This window comes from Etheostoma cragini, chromosome 8 (assembly GCF_013103735.1).
Source record: "Etheostoma cragini isolate CJK2018 chromosome 8, CSU_Ecrag_1.0, whole genome shotgun sequence".
Classification (NCBI taxonomy): domain Eukaryota; kingdom Metazoa; phylum Chordata; class Actinopteri; order Perciformes; family Percidae; genus Etheostoma; species Etheostoma cragini.
Genome location: NC_048414.1, coordinates 2,634,233 through 2,649,936, shown reverse-complemented (window position 1 = coordinate 2,649,936; position 15,704 = coordinate 2,634,233). Strand labels below are relative to the sequence as shown.

General features: G+C 39.4%; 4 protein-coding genes across 4 annotated transcripts; 1 reads left to right on the top strand and 3 right to left on the bottom strand.

Moving 5' to 3' along the window:
• The first annotated feature begins 3,176 nt into the window (after window positions 1-3,176).
• LOC117948833 (late histone H2A.L3) lies at window positions 3,177-14,605 on the top strand. The gene is made up of 4 exons (XM_034878703.1): window positions 3,177-3,693; window positions 3,852-3,857; window positions 10,179-10,183; window positions 14,595-14,605. The coding sequence occupies exon 1, from the start codon at window positions 3,231-3,233 to the stop codon at window positions 3,612-3,614; it is 384 nt and encodes a 127-aa protein (XP_034734594.1). The 5' UTR covers window positions 3,177-3,230; the 3' UTR covers window positions 3,615-3,693; window positions 3,852-3,857; window positions 10,179-10,183; window positions 14,595-14,605.
• On the bottom strand, window positions 6,012-6,497 carry LOC117948832 (histone H3-like). The gene has a single exon (XM_034878702.1). The coding sequence runs from the start codon at window positions 6,469-6,471 to the stop codon at window positions 6,061-6,063; it is 411 nt and encodes a 136-aa protein (XP_034734593.1). The 5' UTR covers window positions 6,472-6,497; the 3' UTR covers window positions 6,012-6,060.
• On the bottom strand, window positions 8,628-9,075 carry LOC117948834 (histone H2B 5-like). The gene has a single exon (XM_034878704.1). The coding sequence runs from the start codon at window positions 9,046-9,048 to the stop codon at window positions 8,677-8,679; it is 372 nt and encodes a 123-aa protein (XP_034734595.1). The 5' UTR covers window positions 9,049-9,075; the 3' UTR covers window positions 8,628-8,676.
• Window positions 11,640-12,005, bottom strand: LOC117948836 (histone H4). Its single transcript, XM_034878705.1, has one exon. It carries the CDS (start codon window positions 11,995-11,997, stop codon window positions 11,686-11,688), a length of 312 nt encoding a protein of 103 aa, XP_034734596.1. The 5' UTR covers window positions 11,998-12,005; the 3' UTR covers window positions 11,640-11,685.
• Window positions 14,606-15,704: the final 1,099 nt, after the last annotated feature.

Genomic DNA, 15,704 nt, shown 5'->3' with positions numbered 1-15,704 from the left:
CTAACCAGCGGATATAACCAGCGGATATAACCAGCATGTTCAATGTAGACACGGAATTTATCATCTAACGTTAGTGGGTTTAATACCCGTAGCTAGCTACGTTAGCTAGCTAGCTAGCTAGCTAAGATTTGATAAATTAGCCAGCTAGCTAAGTTTTATGTTTAATCCTTATGTTGTCCATGGGTCAAACTGACCAGTTTCAAAGTGTTTTATATCCGAAAAGCATGTTTAATTACCTCAAGACCTTCGGAGCGAGCGAGCGGTGTCTCCCCCTCCCCCATGTTAGCTTAGCCTCATCTGTAATGGTAATGACCTGAATATGACAGTTTACCGGCTAACCAGCGGATATAACCAGCATGTTCAATGTAGTCACCGAATTTATCAAACCCACTAATGCTAGCTAGCTAGCTACGTTAGCTAGCTAGCTAGCTAAGGTTTGATAAATTAGCTAGCTAGCTAGCTAAGTTTTATGTTTAACCCTTATGTTGTCCATGGGTCAAACTGACCACTTTCAAAGTGTTTTATATCCGAAAAATTGATTTCTTTTAACCAAATTGCCCAATGATAAAATGGATGATTCCATTCAACATTCTTCAGGTAAAATTAATGATTACTTGATTTTTTTTTGTGTTTTATTTAATCTTATAGCATCTGAATACCTTTAACAAAACAAAAACCTATAAAACATATTCATTTTCAATTTTGACCTGGAAGGATAAGTTCATGGATAGACAGAAGATGGGAAGACTACACAATGGTTAACCTTATCATGCTAACATTAACGTCAACGAACATTAACGTTACTTTACGTTAGCATTAGCTAGTTAGCAGGCAAGGTGTAGCATCACTCACGCGATTAAATTACAATTTAAAAAAAAAAAAGATTAATGCAAAGTCAATTTTGCAGAACTAAACTCAAACTAAATAACGTTACTAACCTTTATGACTCTCTTAATACAGCCATGAATGGTGGTTAGAAGTTCTCATCTCGATTAAATCCAACATGTCCAAAATGCGGATGAAAACCAAAGACCGTTAATATTAATATTTACAGTCTATGATGAAAACACGTGACCTGCAGAACTGCCCGAGAAACCCCGTTGTAGCTTGGCGCATGCGCAGAGTACATACATTTTGCATTGAGACCAATTTATCACAAGAAATGTAATGCAGTGAGTTGTAGTAACTGCTTTAACAAAGATTTCTAGTTCTCTTTTTACAGTGTGATTCTGTCTGTGTCCATGCAATTAAGAGTATCTTAGAGTTTAGGTATTGTTGTTAGGGGGGCAAATAATGAAAGTATTATAATTGTTAGGATCAAGGTACAATCAATCTCTCTCATTATCTTATTTAGTATTATTCATCATTCTCATATCTCACTTATTATTTATTATTTACTATTTACTCATCATTCCCATTCTCACATCTCTCTCTTATTTGTTATTCATTCATCATTCTCATGTATTATTTACTATTCAGTCATCATTCTCATTTCCTATTTGAGAACTGTCCATTATGTTCATACTGTTCATATTGTAATATAATAACATAATACTATTTATCCCAGTATCCTTGCACTATGCTCCATTTTTAAATAATTGTTATTGAACTCTTTGTTACCTCATGCCTCTATATTGTTCTGTTTAGAGTTTGTATATATTGTGTGTATATATTAGTGTGTATATTTCTTGTTTGGGTTGTTTTGTTTGTGTAAGCACAGTGTAATCCTCGTATGTGTCCTCATACCTGGCCAATAAATTAAAGCTGACTCTTGTTCTGGTATAAACAAGCTCAGCAGAGACGTTGAAGATGGAGAATAAGTTCTATAGAATAATTAAGAAAACTATTGTCCACAGCATCAATTTTCCCCTTAATGTTTTAAGGGGTAAAAAGCAAAGCTCCTTTGGATAAAAGTTTCTTAAAAAAAAATACAAAAAAGGTTAATACAATCTACATCTGAATCTATGCAATGAAACAATACTATGCATGTGTGCTATTATACTGCGTGAACTGTTTTAAGAGTTGACTGTAACATCCACAAATTTAAAAAAAAACATGTCTCACATATAGGCCTACAGTCTTAGAGATTCACAGGAAATGTTCTGCAGACATAGATTGAAAGCATGTGTGCTGTATATGTTGAATAAATGTTTAGAGTGTATGGATTCTCTTCACTTGCATGACACAGTGGGAGTGTTGTATGTTATACACACTGGAATGTGTATAGCAAAGAAAGATTCACACAGTACATAGCACACTGGTAAGTCATTGTTTTGGCCAGATGGCCTACATTAGGACATGTCTGATGTGAGTTTGTTGTCTGAGCTGCTAAGAAGCTGACAGCAGTGTTAGAGTCAGGTTAAAACAGAAGGGCATGCAGGTTTAACTCTGGGCTGATGATGATGATGATGATGATGATAACTAGGTTGCAAATAAAATCAAAAATCAAATAAAATGAACAACAATAAATACATCTGTATCAGTAATCTTGATTTAAAACAGTTCCCAAAGGCACAAAACAGTCACTCATATAAATACTGCCACTTGCTGGTAGAAAGGGGGACAGTTTGGTCCACTACGCGGAAACCACATGAAATATTAATTTAATTATTTAATATAGCGCTAACAGTAGGCTATCTACTCTATATTACCAACTGTATTGAACCAAACGGGGCTGGTGATGTGCACGTGGATAGGCTCGATATTAAATAACTGTAATAAACTACTGTTGCTAACATATTTCTTTCGGTCACGGTCACACGGACCATTGGAGTCTAGCTAAGCATCTGTGAAGCCTCTTTGATTAATTACAAACATTTCAACAAACATCGAAGCAAATCTTTTCAGATGAAGAGGCTGCACTAGGCTACATATACACAAGTCAAAAGCAAACTTGCTGTTGATAAACCAATAAACAGACTATGTTTTGGGTCTAACCTTCAAAAAACATGTTTAACATCATCAGGCAATTCATTAGTTATATTTTGATGCATTAAAATGTATTTAAAATGTACAACAGAACCATTTTAGAGCGATCGACACTTTGAGCTTTCACGTATTATTTTGAAAATCCCCACAACAAAGCGCAAGCTGAAACTAGCTGTCTTCTGATTGGTCGATCATAGTTACGTTCAGAGTATCCAATCAGCGAGCAGCTGGTCTCTATAAAGGCGGTTCTCAGCAGTGACCAGGCACATTCTGTCGCTTACGCCGAGAGAAACAACGTAAAAATGTCTGGACGCGGTAAGGGAGTCGGTAAGACCAGAGCCAAGGCCAAGAGCCGGTCATCCCGGGCCGGACTTCAGTTCCCGGTCGGACGTGTCCACAGACACTTGAGGAAGGGCAACTATGCTCACCGGGTCGGTGCCGGGGCTCCGGTGTACCTGGCGGCGGTGCTCGAGTACCTCACCGCTGAGATCCTGGAGCTGGCCGGTAACGCCGCTCGCGACAACAAGAAGACCCGGATCATCCCCCGTCACCTGCAGCTGGCCGTCCGCAACGACGAGGAGCTGAACAAGCTGCTCGGCGGGGTGACCATCGCTCAGGGCGGCGTGCTGCCCAACATCCAGGCCGTCCTGCTGCCCAAGAAGACCGAGAAGGCCGCGAAGAAGTGAACACCCGGAAACGACTCAACCAACACAACGGTTCTTTTAAGAGCCACACACCTCAAACTAAAGGCCGTTTCCTCACTGCTGTTAATAGATTACTTGGTATGCCTAAAGTGGACTTATAATGAGTCACTTTAACCCTTGTGGCTTGTGTGTTTTCTTCAATATTTGCCATTGTTTTCAACACTGTAACCTTAACTTAGTTTTGTTAATAAACCTCATTTATAGCAAATTATACCTGGTGTTTGAGTTAGAAAAGGAGACATTAAGGACAAATCGATTATCCAACATCCATTAATTTAGTTTTAGGCTAAAATTAAAAGTGTGTTTATGGCTAATTAGACTGGAAAATGTCAATTTTTTTTTTTACTCAATACTATTTTTGTCAATGCTATAAAATTGAATAAGACAATCCAAAGTAAACGAAAGTAGAGATCTGTAGGCCTACCTGCCAAAGAGCGTTGTGTGGACTCAATCATTCAAAGTTATTTTGGGGAATTTCAAAGAACATTGAAATAGGACAACTGGTCCATTTGACCCGAGGACAACCTTGAGGGTTAAAGGGTGTCCTACCCACAATTGTAAACACGGAAGCGACATCCCTGATTGGTGCAGCTCGCTGTTACTATAGCAAGGCTCGGTGTACGTGTGGTTTAATGTCCCAAATACAGTCCAACGTAACCTCAAGGACCACTCAAGGTCAAATGCCTAACCCCGACCGGTCGAGCTGCATCGTAGAGAGCGGGTCTTGGCGTGGCCAGTGATATTTAGGACACTAAACTGCACGTATGCCCTTATCAAAAATGCCCTTCTGTGCCCAATAAATAGTTTTATGGTCACTATTCAAGGTCCAACCAACGGTAAAAAAACAATCCGTGTAATGTTAAGCTAATTTATCAGAACCAGCTTTATTTTTCCAAGTATGAGGACACATACGAGGGATTTTTCTTTGGATTGCGTTGCTCCCAAAGCGCTCACTCATACAGAAACAATATATACAAACTATAAATAGAAACAATACAGACAGGTTGAGTCAGTAGCGCGCTGAAGAGTACAGTGAAGTATGCAGGAGTCGATTATGGAGCATAGTGCAAAGGTTGCTGTAATAATAGTATATTATATCACAATATGGACATTAATTAACAGCTCTGAAATAGAGAATGATGAATAACTAATAAGTGGAACCAGTAAACTGGTGCTGATTAACGTGCAGCTCTGTTTATAAAGTGGAGGTCTGTCAGTAGAGAGAACAACGAAATACAATCGGTGCTGCCTACACCCTCCTGCTAAAGTTAGCACCCAACAGGCTCACACAGGGCCCCCTAACCCTAACCCTTTTAAACCGGTTTTTACCCACTAAACATGTAATTAACAGTCAGCTTTTGGCATCGCCTCAGCTCGCTTGGAACCTCGACTGAGGTAGTACTACAAAAAGTACCGGTTAGCAAGTACAAGGGACTTTTTTTCATAATGGAAAAACAAAACGAAAGGCAAATCGAGCAGATACATTGCAGTGGAAAAATGCCATTATTGTACTTAGGGACCTTCTACAAACGACAGAAGAAAGATTTAAAAAAAATTAAGGCTATCAATTTAATAAGGTAGTCTCTCCAAACGTACAATTTTAACTTGTATCCGGACAATTTTACTACAGCACTTATGAAAAATAAAAAAAATAGCATATGCCGATTGATTTGTCTCTTTCGTGTTGTAGTTTGTAGACGGTCCCTAAGCATTTCTTGCAGTATCAACACCTGAATTAGCAGAAGTTTCGTGCATTTCTTTCCCATCCACAGCAGTCAGCTTCACTGTGCTCACTCAGAAGGCATCACTGCACATGGGTAGCCATTGTAACGACATTTTGAACATGTAAAGAGACTAAAAACAGGTTTAAATCCTGCCCTGTTGGGTGCCAACTCTAGCATGGGGATAACACTAAGGAGCACGATTGGTTTTCCTCTCTAACAGCATTTCACATTTACAAACAGAGCTACATGTTGCAATTGACCAGAAATCTCCTTTAACTACGCTGAAAAAGGTTCTTATTTTACATAACATCATGAATGCAGCACTTCTTAACAAAGTAAGAGCATGCATTAACATGCAGCACCAACACCTTTATTGCACTTTACCTAGCACACGTGCTCTCTTGTCTTTGTTCATGTACAGAGACATTTCCATGTAAGTGGAAAACGTTTTATCGCCCAATAATGCCACACTCTTGTTCTTTATTCCTATAATTATGCTTGACATTGTTGTCAATAACTGCATTATAGATCCGCTACACAGTTGCAACATATAAGCCACTTTAAATATCTTCAAACAAGCTTTGCTACACACTGCATTTAAACACGGGACCTGCAGAACGGATCAGGATCTTTTGCTCTGATAGGGTTTGTATGGGGCTCTTAAAAGAGCCGTTTTGTTTACTGTAGGCGGGTCTCAGGTCAGTTTAAGCCCTCTCTCCGCGGATACGGCGGGCCAGCTGGATGTCTTTGGGCATGATGGTGACCCTCTTGGCGTGGATAGCGCACAGGTTGGTGTCCTCGAACAGACCCACCAGGTAGGCCTCGCTGGACTCCTGCAGCGCCATGACGGCGGAGCTCTGGAAGCGCAGGTCGGTCTTGAAGTCCTGAGCGATCTCGCGGACCAGGCGCTGGAAAGGCAGCTTGCGGATCAGGAGCTCGGTGGACTTCTGGTAGCGGCGGATCTCCCTCAGGGCCACTGTCCCGGGCCTGTACCGGTGAGGCTTCTTCACGCCGCCGGTGGCCGGCGCGCTTTTACGCGCAGCCTTGGTGGCCAGCTGCTTCCGGGGGGCCTTTCCTCCGGTGGACTTACGGGCGGTCTGCTTGGTCCTGGCCATGGTTGTTCACCTCTGAGTTCTCAGCAGTAAGGATGCAGTCTGACTGCAGAGCAGCGGCTTTTATAGAGGAAGTGCCGGGGCCGGGGCAGCGCTGATTGGTTCAGGCCGGAAAGCGCGCGCTTTTTAGCAGATCGCCAATTGGACAACAATGATTCAAAGTTAACCACTCACACAGCGGCTGGTGAACAAAGGAAGAACCAGACTGAATATTATCAACTGTCGATGGAAAGAACAAGACGAAAAACTGAAGTGTAGATACAATTTGTTCGATTAAACACTTAAAATCAATCTGCTGTTTTGACTGTTTTGTCAAAATCGATAATTCTTCAGTAATATCTTGAAGAAACACCACTGTCACGTTAAATAGTCATTTTCGTCTTTATATGCTTATGTATAGTTTTTTTGTATAGAATAGTTAGTTGTAAATTACATATATGTGTATTATTATGCGATTAATACATGTGTATTCTTATATATTATTGTAGCAGCTCGTCAACGTGAAGCTAGTTTTAACTATACGGCATTTATGTATTTGTTTTTTGAAGAAATTAAGAAACAAAGTACAATGAAGTCAATATTGTGTTTGTATAGGCTACATTTGTTCATGATGCCCATCGGCCTAAATCCAAAATATCAAATCTGTCCCAGCTGGCTTTATATCTGTACATCACAATAAAGACAAACACAAAGACAACGTGAAACACTTGTACTTGAACGGTTATTGTAGACAAGAAGGAATGCTTTTGTGTCTTCTGCTCCACATGCCGATGATCTTATATCTCATATATATATATATATATATATATATATATATATATATATATATATATATATATATATATATATATATATCTTATAGTAGACATGCAGCAGGACGGCAGTGGGGAAGAAAATGGACCGTTTGTCACATCTGTGGTTGATATGCAAAGTGTACTCAGTGAGGTAAACTCCCATTTACCAACACATGCTTGGTATGTTGCTTTTTTTTTTTTTTTTACAAAAGGCTTTATTGAAGTTTTTATTACAAAATACATGTTATGGCATACATTAGAGAGCAAAGGATAAAGACAGTAAACATCGACAACAACTTACAAAAACAGGAGCATAGTTTACAATATAAAGTGCAGAGAGTGGTTAAAGTGCTAATAGTGCAAAGAACAGACCATAAAGTGTCAAAGAGTACACAACATTACAAATTAATAATATCCCAAGGTAGGAGCTGCTTTTTGTCTAATTTTGTAAATTTGTGTATGTTGCCAGTGGTAACCATCTTAATTCAGGTTAAACCCTATGGATGCAAGAAAAATGAATTCATTAATCAATTAATTAAATTAAAAGAAAATTAAATGATTTGAGAGAAGAAAAACTATTTGAGAGGAAACAGTTTACATGCCAATTAGAAAACAATAATATCTGAGACTAGAAAACACTTTGGACTTTTTCTCTCAGATAATTTATTTTATTTATTTTCTCGCCAACAACTGTAGCTCCATGAAACCAACATGTTCAGTTCTTAAACACTTATTGACCAGGCTGTACGTTATCTTGAGTCTTTAGAGTTGAGGGAGACTGGGCAGCTGTATGGACCAAAGGATTGGGCTTCTGTCTCTGGAGGTCCCAAAATCAATCCCCCCTTGGGTTCATGATATTTTTCATGTCCATTCATAACTACACGAAGGTACAACATTGTTTAAATATAATAGAAATAGACAGGTTTGATTGGTGTCTGTCTTGTGGATCTATATTATTGTTTTTATGGACCATGAGTCTAATAAAAGGCTTTTGAGCCATCTATCCCACAGGGAGGTCTGTTCTCAATTACTTTAAATGTACATGTAAGACTATTTTGATGTAGTCCCTCCCAGTATCGAAGTATTATGGTAATGTTTCCTGTCACCAAAACACATTATATGAAAAACAGAAAATATCAATTTTTGAGGCTGAAAACATTCTGCAACCTTATACTCTCAATGATTTGTTCTATTGAACTAATGCTACAACTGTAACGCAGAAATTTGTATTATAACTACCAAAATCACACATCTACACTTGTGACACTACACCTACAAAGAGAACATGAAAACATGTAGAATTGACGTCTTTATATACATAAAAGTAGTAATAGCAGGAAAGGAGCTCTTAAGAAAGAGTGGGTGGGTGGCTCTTAAAAGAGCCTTTGGGTTGTTGGTGTAACAGCAGGGCTGATTACTTGGAGCTGGTGTACTTGGTGACGGCCTTGGTGCCCTCGGACACGGCGTGCTTGGCCAGCTCCCCGGGCAGCAGCAGCCTCACGGCGGTCTGGATCTCGCGAGAGGTGATGGTGGAGCGCTTGTTGTAATGCGCGAGACGCGAGGCCTCGCCGGCGATGCGCTCAAAGATGTCGCTCACGAAGGAGTTCATGATGCCCATGGCCTTGGAGGAGATCCCGGTGTCGGGGTGGACCTGCTTCAGCACCTTGTACACGTAGATGGCGTAGCTCTCCTTCCTGGACTTTCGCCTCTTCTTGCCGGTCTTGGTGGCCTTGGAGACGGCTTTCTTTGAGCCCTTCTTGGGCGCTTTGACTGGTTCCGCAGGCATGATAACCTAACTCAAGGATTTCCTCAAACGGATGACTCATCTTCGCTGCGGACGCTTGTTTATACTCTAATCATGCAAATGAGAATGTGCCGTTGCGCGCACAGGATTGGCTGAGGCTTGTGATGGAGACTGAGCATGCGCCAACACACAAGTTTTTTGCAACATCCTTGAAACAATGCACCACATTTATTTCATGGGGCAGCCTACATGTTCAACCTTCAGTTATGAAAGTTGCTACTATGTCTATGTCATAGTGTAAATATACATTTAATTATACAACAAATTACAAAATCTATAGGAAAAGTAAACGAATATGAAATGTTTAAATTATAAAACATTTGCCAAGTAATATATTTTACATTTTCAATTGTAGTCAAATATGATAACAATATAAAAAGGAAGGTAGTCTTTTAAGCAACATTATTTTTTAGATATATTTTGTTCAGATATGAAACAAGTTAATTATCTTAGTTTCACCTAACAAGAAATTGTAAAAGTTTGATGTTTTATGACAATATGGGGACCAGATTTTTATTCAGGAATTCAACTGTCAAATTAAAAAAGTCATTAAAATCATGAACTCAAGTGTCATTATGAAACAAATAAAACAAACACAGGGATCCAGGGATAGTTCCCTTCCCAGTCCACTGCTCTGGAAACTTTGCTCTAATTTTCAGGACAAGTAGGGCAGGATTTGGGAGTTCGGGACTGTCGCGTCACCCTGTGTGAAAACAATATTCTTTGGAGAAAGAACAATGGCGTGAAGTGAGAGCAGGGATTCATCTGCCTGCACCGACGACAAGGTGTTTCCTAAAGGTAAAAACCTAATCAACAGGATTAACTGACGTGCATCGTAGTTTCCAAATGTCTCCGTGTGTACCCGTCCAGACTACAAAACAACCCTGCAGTTTCAAACCGGGGGGGGGGGGGGGGGGGGGTCAGCGGTGTTTTAAAATGTTTCTGTGTCAGGGGTTTGGAAACGCTGGAGGAATAAGGAATGAAGGTAGCAAAAGATATTCTTTATATATCAAAACGTAGAAATGTAGATGAAGCCTCCTCCTCACAGCGCGTGCTGAGCCGTCTGCTCTCCACCTCCATCATTAACACCACAGTAGTCAGGCTGGTTTCAGACAATGTAGGAATGACTGTAGGCATGCATGTATGCATGCTTGTGTTGTATGCATGCATGCATGTATGTATTGTATGTATGCATGCATGTATATATTGTATGTATGCATGCATGTATATATTGTATGTATGTATTGTATGTATGCATGTATATATTGTATGTATGTATGTATGCATGAATGTATATATTGTATGTATGTATGCATTGTATGTATGCATACATGCATGTATTGTATGCATGCAGGCATTCCTGTATTGTATGTATGCATGCATTTTATGTGTGTATGCATGCATGCAGGCTTTCCTGTGTTGTATGTATGTATGCATGCATTGTATGTATACATGCATGCATGTATATAAGCATGTATGTAATTTATGTATTTCAGGACAGGGACAGCGCACAATAAAACATTAATCTTGGACAACAAGAGAATGTGTGTTGTTCCAGGTTCTAGCAGATTGCTGTTTTCCACGTGTAGTCCCCGGGCCGGTTAATGGAAAAATACAAGAAAATTAATTTAAAAAAAAGATAAATAGAAACATGAAGCAGTTTACACAAACACACACACACACACACACACACACACACAGAGATGTGTACACTCTTGTCTTGCCAGTAGCCAAACCTTAGGAAGATGTGAGAAGGCGTGGGGAATGAAGAGACTCAACATCTGGCCCAGGACGACAGCCTGGTCCTCAACACCTCTGCGAGAAAGGAGATGGTTACTGACTTCAGGAGAACAAACTAAGTCCTCCTGAATTTCAACCTCAAGACACATAAAATCAACACAATAAGAAAGTCAGCCTACCTTAAGAACATATCCAAGGTCAAAGGGCGCAAAATTAGATACAAACTTTTCAAAGTAAATTTAAATAAATTCAGTATATTAAAAGTGTGTGGAGTAGACCTAATATTGGATCCATGTTACAAATCTGTCACCTATTGCAGTGATTCCCAACCAGGAGTACTTGACCTCGCACTGCCAGACCTGGGTCTGCCTAGTCCACAGCATTCTGGGACAGGGTTTTTGGTTTAGGCTGCCCAGCTTGGGGTCAGTGGGCCAAGTTTGGCCTGTGCTCTCTTTGTTTTGGCCCACAATGGATTGGATGTAATCTGAGTCAGTTACACCTCCCATTTAAATTATATACACATGTGTTGTCTATGGAGAATGGACAAGAATTACCTTATTAGACTGGTATTATTGGTATTACTGGTATTATTAGACCTAGACTGGGTATTACATACCCAGTCTAGGTCCATGCTTATACAGTCATTAGACTCTACAGGTCTCCCTAAAAATCTATTTCTTTCATACTCATCTTATTCTAGTTTAGCAGTCTTTGTTGAATCTAGTGAAGCACTTTGATTTTCTTCATTGTAAATAAGAAATTGTATCATTAACAGCTTCTAATTACTTTAGGTTATTGGTTATAGGGAAAAGAACACGTCTCTAGAAGAAGTGGGTGGCTCTTAAAAGAGCCGTTGTGTTTGTCTCGGGTGGAACCGGTTTATCCTCCGAAGCCGTACAGGGTGCGGCCCTGCCTCTTCAGAGCGTACACCACATCCATGGCGGTCACGGTCTTCCTCTTGGCGTGCTCGGTGTAGGTGACGGCGTCCCGGATCACGTTCTCCAGGAAGACCTTCAGCACACCGCGGGTCTCCTCGTAGATCAGACCGGAGATCCGCTTCACTCCGCCGCGGCGGGCCAGACGCCGTATTGCGGGCTTGGTGATCCCCTGGATGTTATCACGGAGGACTTTACGGTGACGCTTAGCGCCCCCTTTACCGAGACCTTTCCCGCCCTTTCCTCTTCCGCTCATGATTCAATGTGTGGCTGGAAACGAATGTGCTCTCTGCTTCTAAACCGGCCGGTTTTAAAGCTACTCAGCGGACGTAATAGAAGACTCTCAGCGCCAACTTTGTGGGCGGTGCCAAGACATCGAGTCTAACTGCCATTCTGGACAAGCTCCGCCCTAAATTGGCATTTGCGCGCTATGATTGGCCCGGCGTCCCTGGTCTCGGGAGGCAGCGGAACCTGATTGGTTCAGGTCCTATCCGCTGACCAATCGGCTCTCCTTGCCCCGTCCAGCGTCCAACAGTTAGTTCAAGTAAAACAGAAAGGGGTTACTTACATTTCTTTTACATTTTCTGTTTTTTTTTATTTATGTTTATGAAATTCAGAAATTATTTTATTTTAACGTGATCGTTATAACTCAGCAAAAGCTGCACAAACACGAACTGAAACTTCCAAAGTTGATTATTTAAATTAGGACAATTATTTATTGTAGGCTTTCACAAGTTTTCTGCCATATTTGATACACGTGTTTTGGAGACCAACATCATCAGTGTGATATTGTATTCCCCCAAAAAACTATTGTATACAATCAGATACACAGATGATCCACTAAGGGACAAACACTCATCCACCTTCATCTGAGCCAAAATGGAGGTTGTAAATCATGATCCAAATGTGGTTTTTGCTAGAAAATGTTTGCCAAATTTAAAGACGTTAAGGTAAGAAAAACATTAAAATAGTTCCGATACTTTAATAGGAACATTAAGTGAACTTATGCAATGTGTAATTAATTAATATTTCCTAACTTAGTTTATAGTCGTTAGTTTAAAAAAAACATGCTGTGAGATATTAATTGCAACAAAAGCCAGATGTATCAAAAATGATTAAAAAAATAATAATATGCAAAGTGATCAATCAGTGTCATTTTTTTGTAATTATTTATGAGAAAGTCTAATTAACACCCCAGTTTCAAAGAACCACAATTGGCTTTATCTGGTTAAATATGCAAACGAGTTATTTTCTAATCCTAACATTTATACACAACAAATCTACACTCGCAAATGGATAGTGTCGTAAAAAAGTGTCGCAATGTGTATTTTGGATGCTTTTTGCACCAGTCTGAAAGGAGATCAATGGACGCAAAGTAGCACAAAACCACAAACTTGAAATATTGTTTTTTCTTGTAGTGTCTCCCCTTAATAGATTGCTTTATCGCTGGAATGTGGTGAATAAATTAAGCTGCCTTGACATGAGTTATATGGACATCATGATACGTTAGTATGACGCGTGCACCATGTAATATACATCACATCGTTATAACGGATAGATTTTATTGCTTTTTTCATGTCAGGCATTAGGAATCTTTGTAATACTTACCTCTGTGGGTGTTGTCTGCAGTAGCACGTTGTGGTAAGTTTTATCCAGCAGGGGAAGCTGCTGCATGACACATCTAAAACATATGAACGTATAAAAGAGGTTGATGTGAATGGATGATGCAGTTCTTCTCTTTCAGCAGATTCATATTTTATTCTTGGCTGCAAAAATGGAGCATAGAAGTTGTCTTTTTCCACATTAACCCTCCTGTTGTCCTCGGGTCAAATTTGACCAGTTTTCTAAGTTTCTATGTCAGATCTATTCAATCAAAGTTACATTAATACCAATCGATGATCACTACTTTAATGGTCTGCCAGGGAGAAAATCTGTGATCATCCATAAACATATGTATCTCTGACCTCAAGTATTAGTCAAGATAATTCCTAATATCTGCATATTTTACTCAATAACTAGGTGTAATTTCATGTAAATGCAATGCATTCACCCTCAATTCTATAAAGAAGTGTAAAACTAGTGGTAATATGTCATGAAGTTGACCCAAAAGAGAATTTGGTAATCATTTATAGGGTGCTTTCTGCTTTATAAAACAGGCAAACCAAACCGGAGAACAGGTGCATGGTTGACAGAAAGACACTACGAGGGTTAAATATGTTAAAATCTGCAAACTAGCAGAGGGCAGGGATATATTCTAAGTGTACCTTAAAAATTAATCTTAGAAATAATCAGAAATTCAGTGTGCAGTTTAATAGGATCAAGTCGCTCAAACTAAATGAGTCTATTCTAACAGTCCTGTAATAAAACCCTTCTTCATTATAATCTTCAGTTTGGGCTGTTCTTCTGACACCATGAAAGGTTATATATAGAATATGATGCAATGCGGTAGATTAAACTACCCAAAAGTACATGAATGAGTTAAAATGAGCACAACCATAAACATCTACAGCAGGAAAATACAACATACACATTACTGCAGCAGGGATTTTGATCCAGAAACACCAGAGAAGAAGAAAACCCTGACAGGGGAACATTATCCTGCACAATGAGAACCTTTTTCATACTTTAAGTACATTTGTCCACCGCCTCACATCAGAGGAAAAGGGATCGCTTTAAAACGAGGATATGACCTCACAGCCTTTTCATCCCGACTCCAAAACTGGTCCACTGGCCAACCGTTGAGCCTCATTCAGCCTGACAACCTGTTAGGTTGGATTAGGTGATGTGACTGTTTTAGCAATTCCTGAATAAAATAAAGCCTTTTTCCTTTCTTGTGAAATGGTTGCTCATTAGATTACTTTTTTTTTTTTAAATATATTACAGGCTATGTTTTTAAAATTCTAATGTTATTTTATTCTGAAAATATTTAAACGTTTTTCTTTAAACTTTAATTTTTTTGTAATTTTATAACGTTTTTCTTGATGTATGACTTTGTCACCCCTTTATTCCGACAAAATCACAGTAAATTATAAAAACTTTATATCTTTTGCATTGAAAATAAAAAAAGCTAATTGGTGTTGAAATTATGAATTAAACAACTTAAAAATTACCAAATATTCTTGTCTTTACTCTCAAAAGTATTACAACTTTAAATATTGTATTCTATAACAACTTTTTCTAATGGAACTCACATCTGGAAATACTTTTTCTGTGTAAAATGATGATAAAACACGTTTAGAAAGTTGGAAAAACTCCTTTGTGAGTAAAACAAGGACTTTCATCTTTATGTTATTTAATTTGTTTAATATTTCATGGATGTTTTGTATTGACTTTCTGAAAAGTTGTGTCTAAAAACCCAAACGTGTGGGACTTTTTATGACTGTTGTATGATGTAATAAAATAAGGTGGAGCCTGAAAGGCGGAGCCTGATGATGTCATACGTTCACCAGGAAGGAGGCGGAGCTTCAGCACGTCGAGAGGACTCGTACGTTTGACGTTTTCTTCTTCTTGTCCGACGTGAAGCTGCGTCACAAACAACCTGCTCGGGAAGTTGTTGTTGTTTTTCCAAACTTTTAATGACCCTCCGCTTGACATCTTAAGAAACGACAACAAGCTCAAACATTACAAAAACGCTAGAATAAAATCCAAAGACATTTACTCGGAAACCTTTCTGTCTAAACACACATTCCTGTAAGGACCCCCCCCCCCCACCCGATTAAAGCGGACTGACACTAAACACCTCAGTCTTACACGTTGACACAAAACTACCCCGACCTCGTCCCCGTCAGCTGGGATTTAAACGAGCTCCGACTACGTCTGAACACCAACATCGATATATTTACACATCAGAAACTGATAATTGATCGATCACCTCACAAACACTCTTCACCTAAACAACAAATGCAGAGTTCATGTCTATTAGAATAAAGAAGGAAATGTCAGTCTTTGTGGGCCTGCAGCCGC

What these genes read in the sequence shown, in the direction of transcription:
- LOC117948833 (XM_034878703.1), top strand. Translation starts at nt 3,231, where the DNA reads ATGTCTGGACGCGGTAAGGGAGTCGGTAAGACCAGAGCCAAGGCCAAG.
- LOC117948832 (XM_034878702.1), bottom strand. Translation starts at nt 6,471, where the DNA reads ATGGCCAGGACCAAGCAGACCGCCCGTAAGTCCACCGGAGGAAAGGCC.
- LOC117948834 (XM_034878704.1), bottom strand. Translation starts at nt 9,048, where the DNA reads ATGCCTGCGGAACCAGTCAAAGCGCCCAAGAAGGGCTCAAAGAAAGCC.
- LOC117948836 (XM_034878705.1), bottom strand. Translation starts at nt 11,997, where the DNA reads ATGAGCGGAAGAGGAAAGGGCGGGAAAGGTCTCGGTAAAGGGGGCGCT.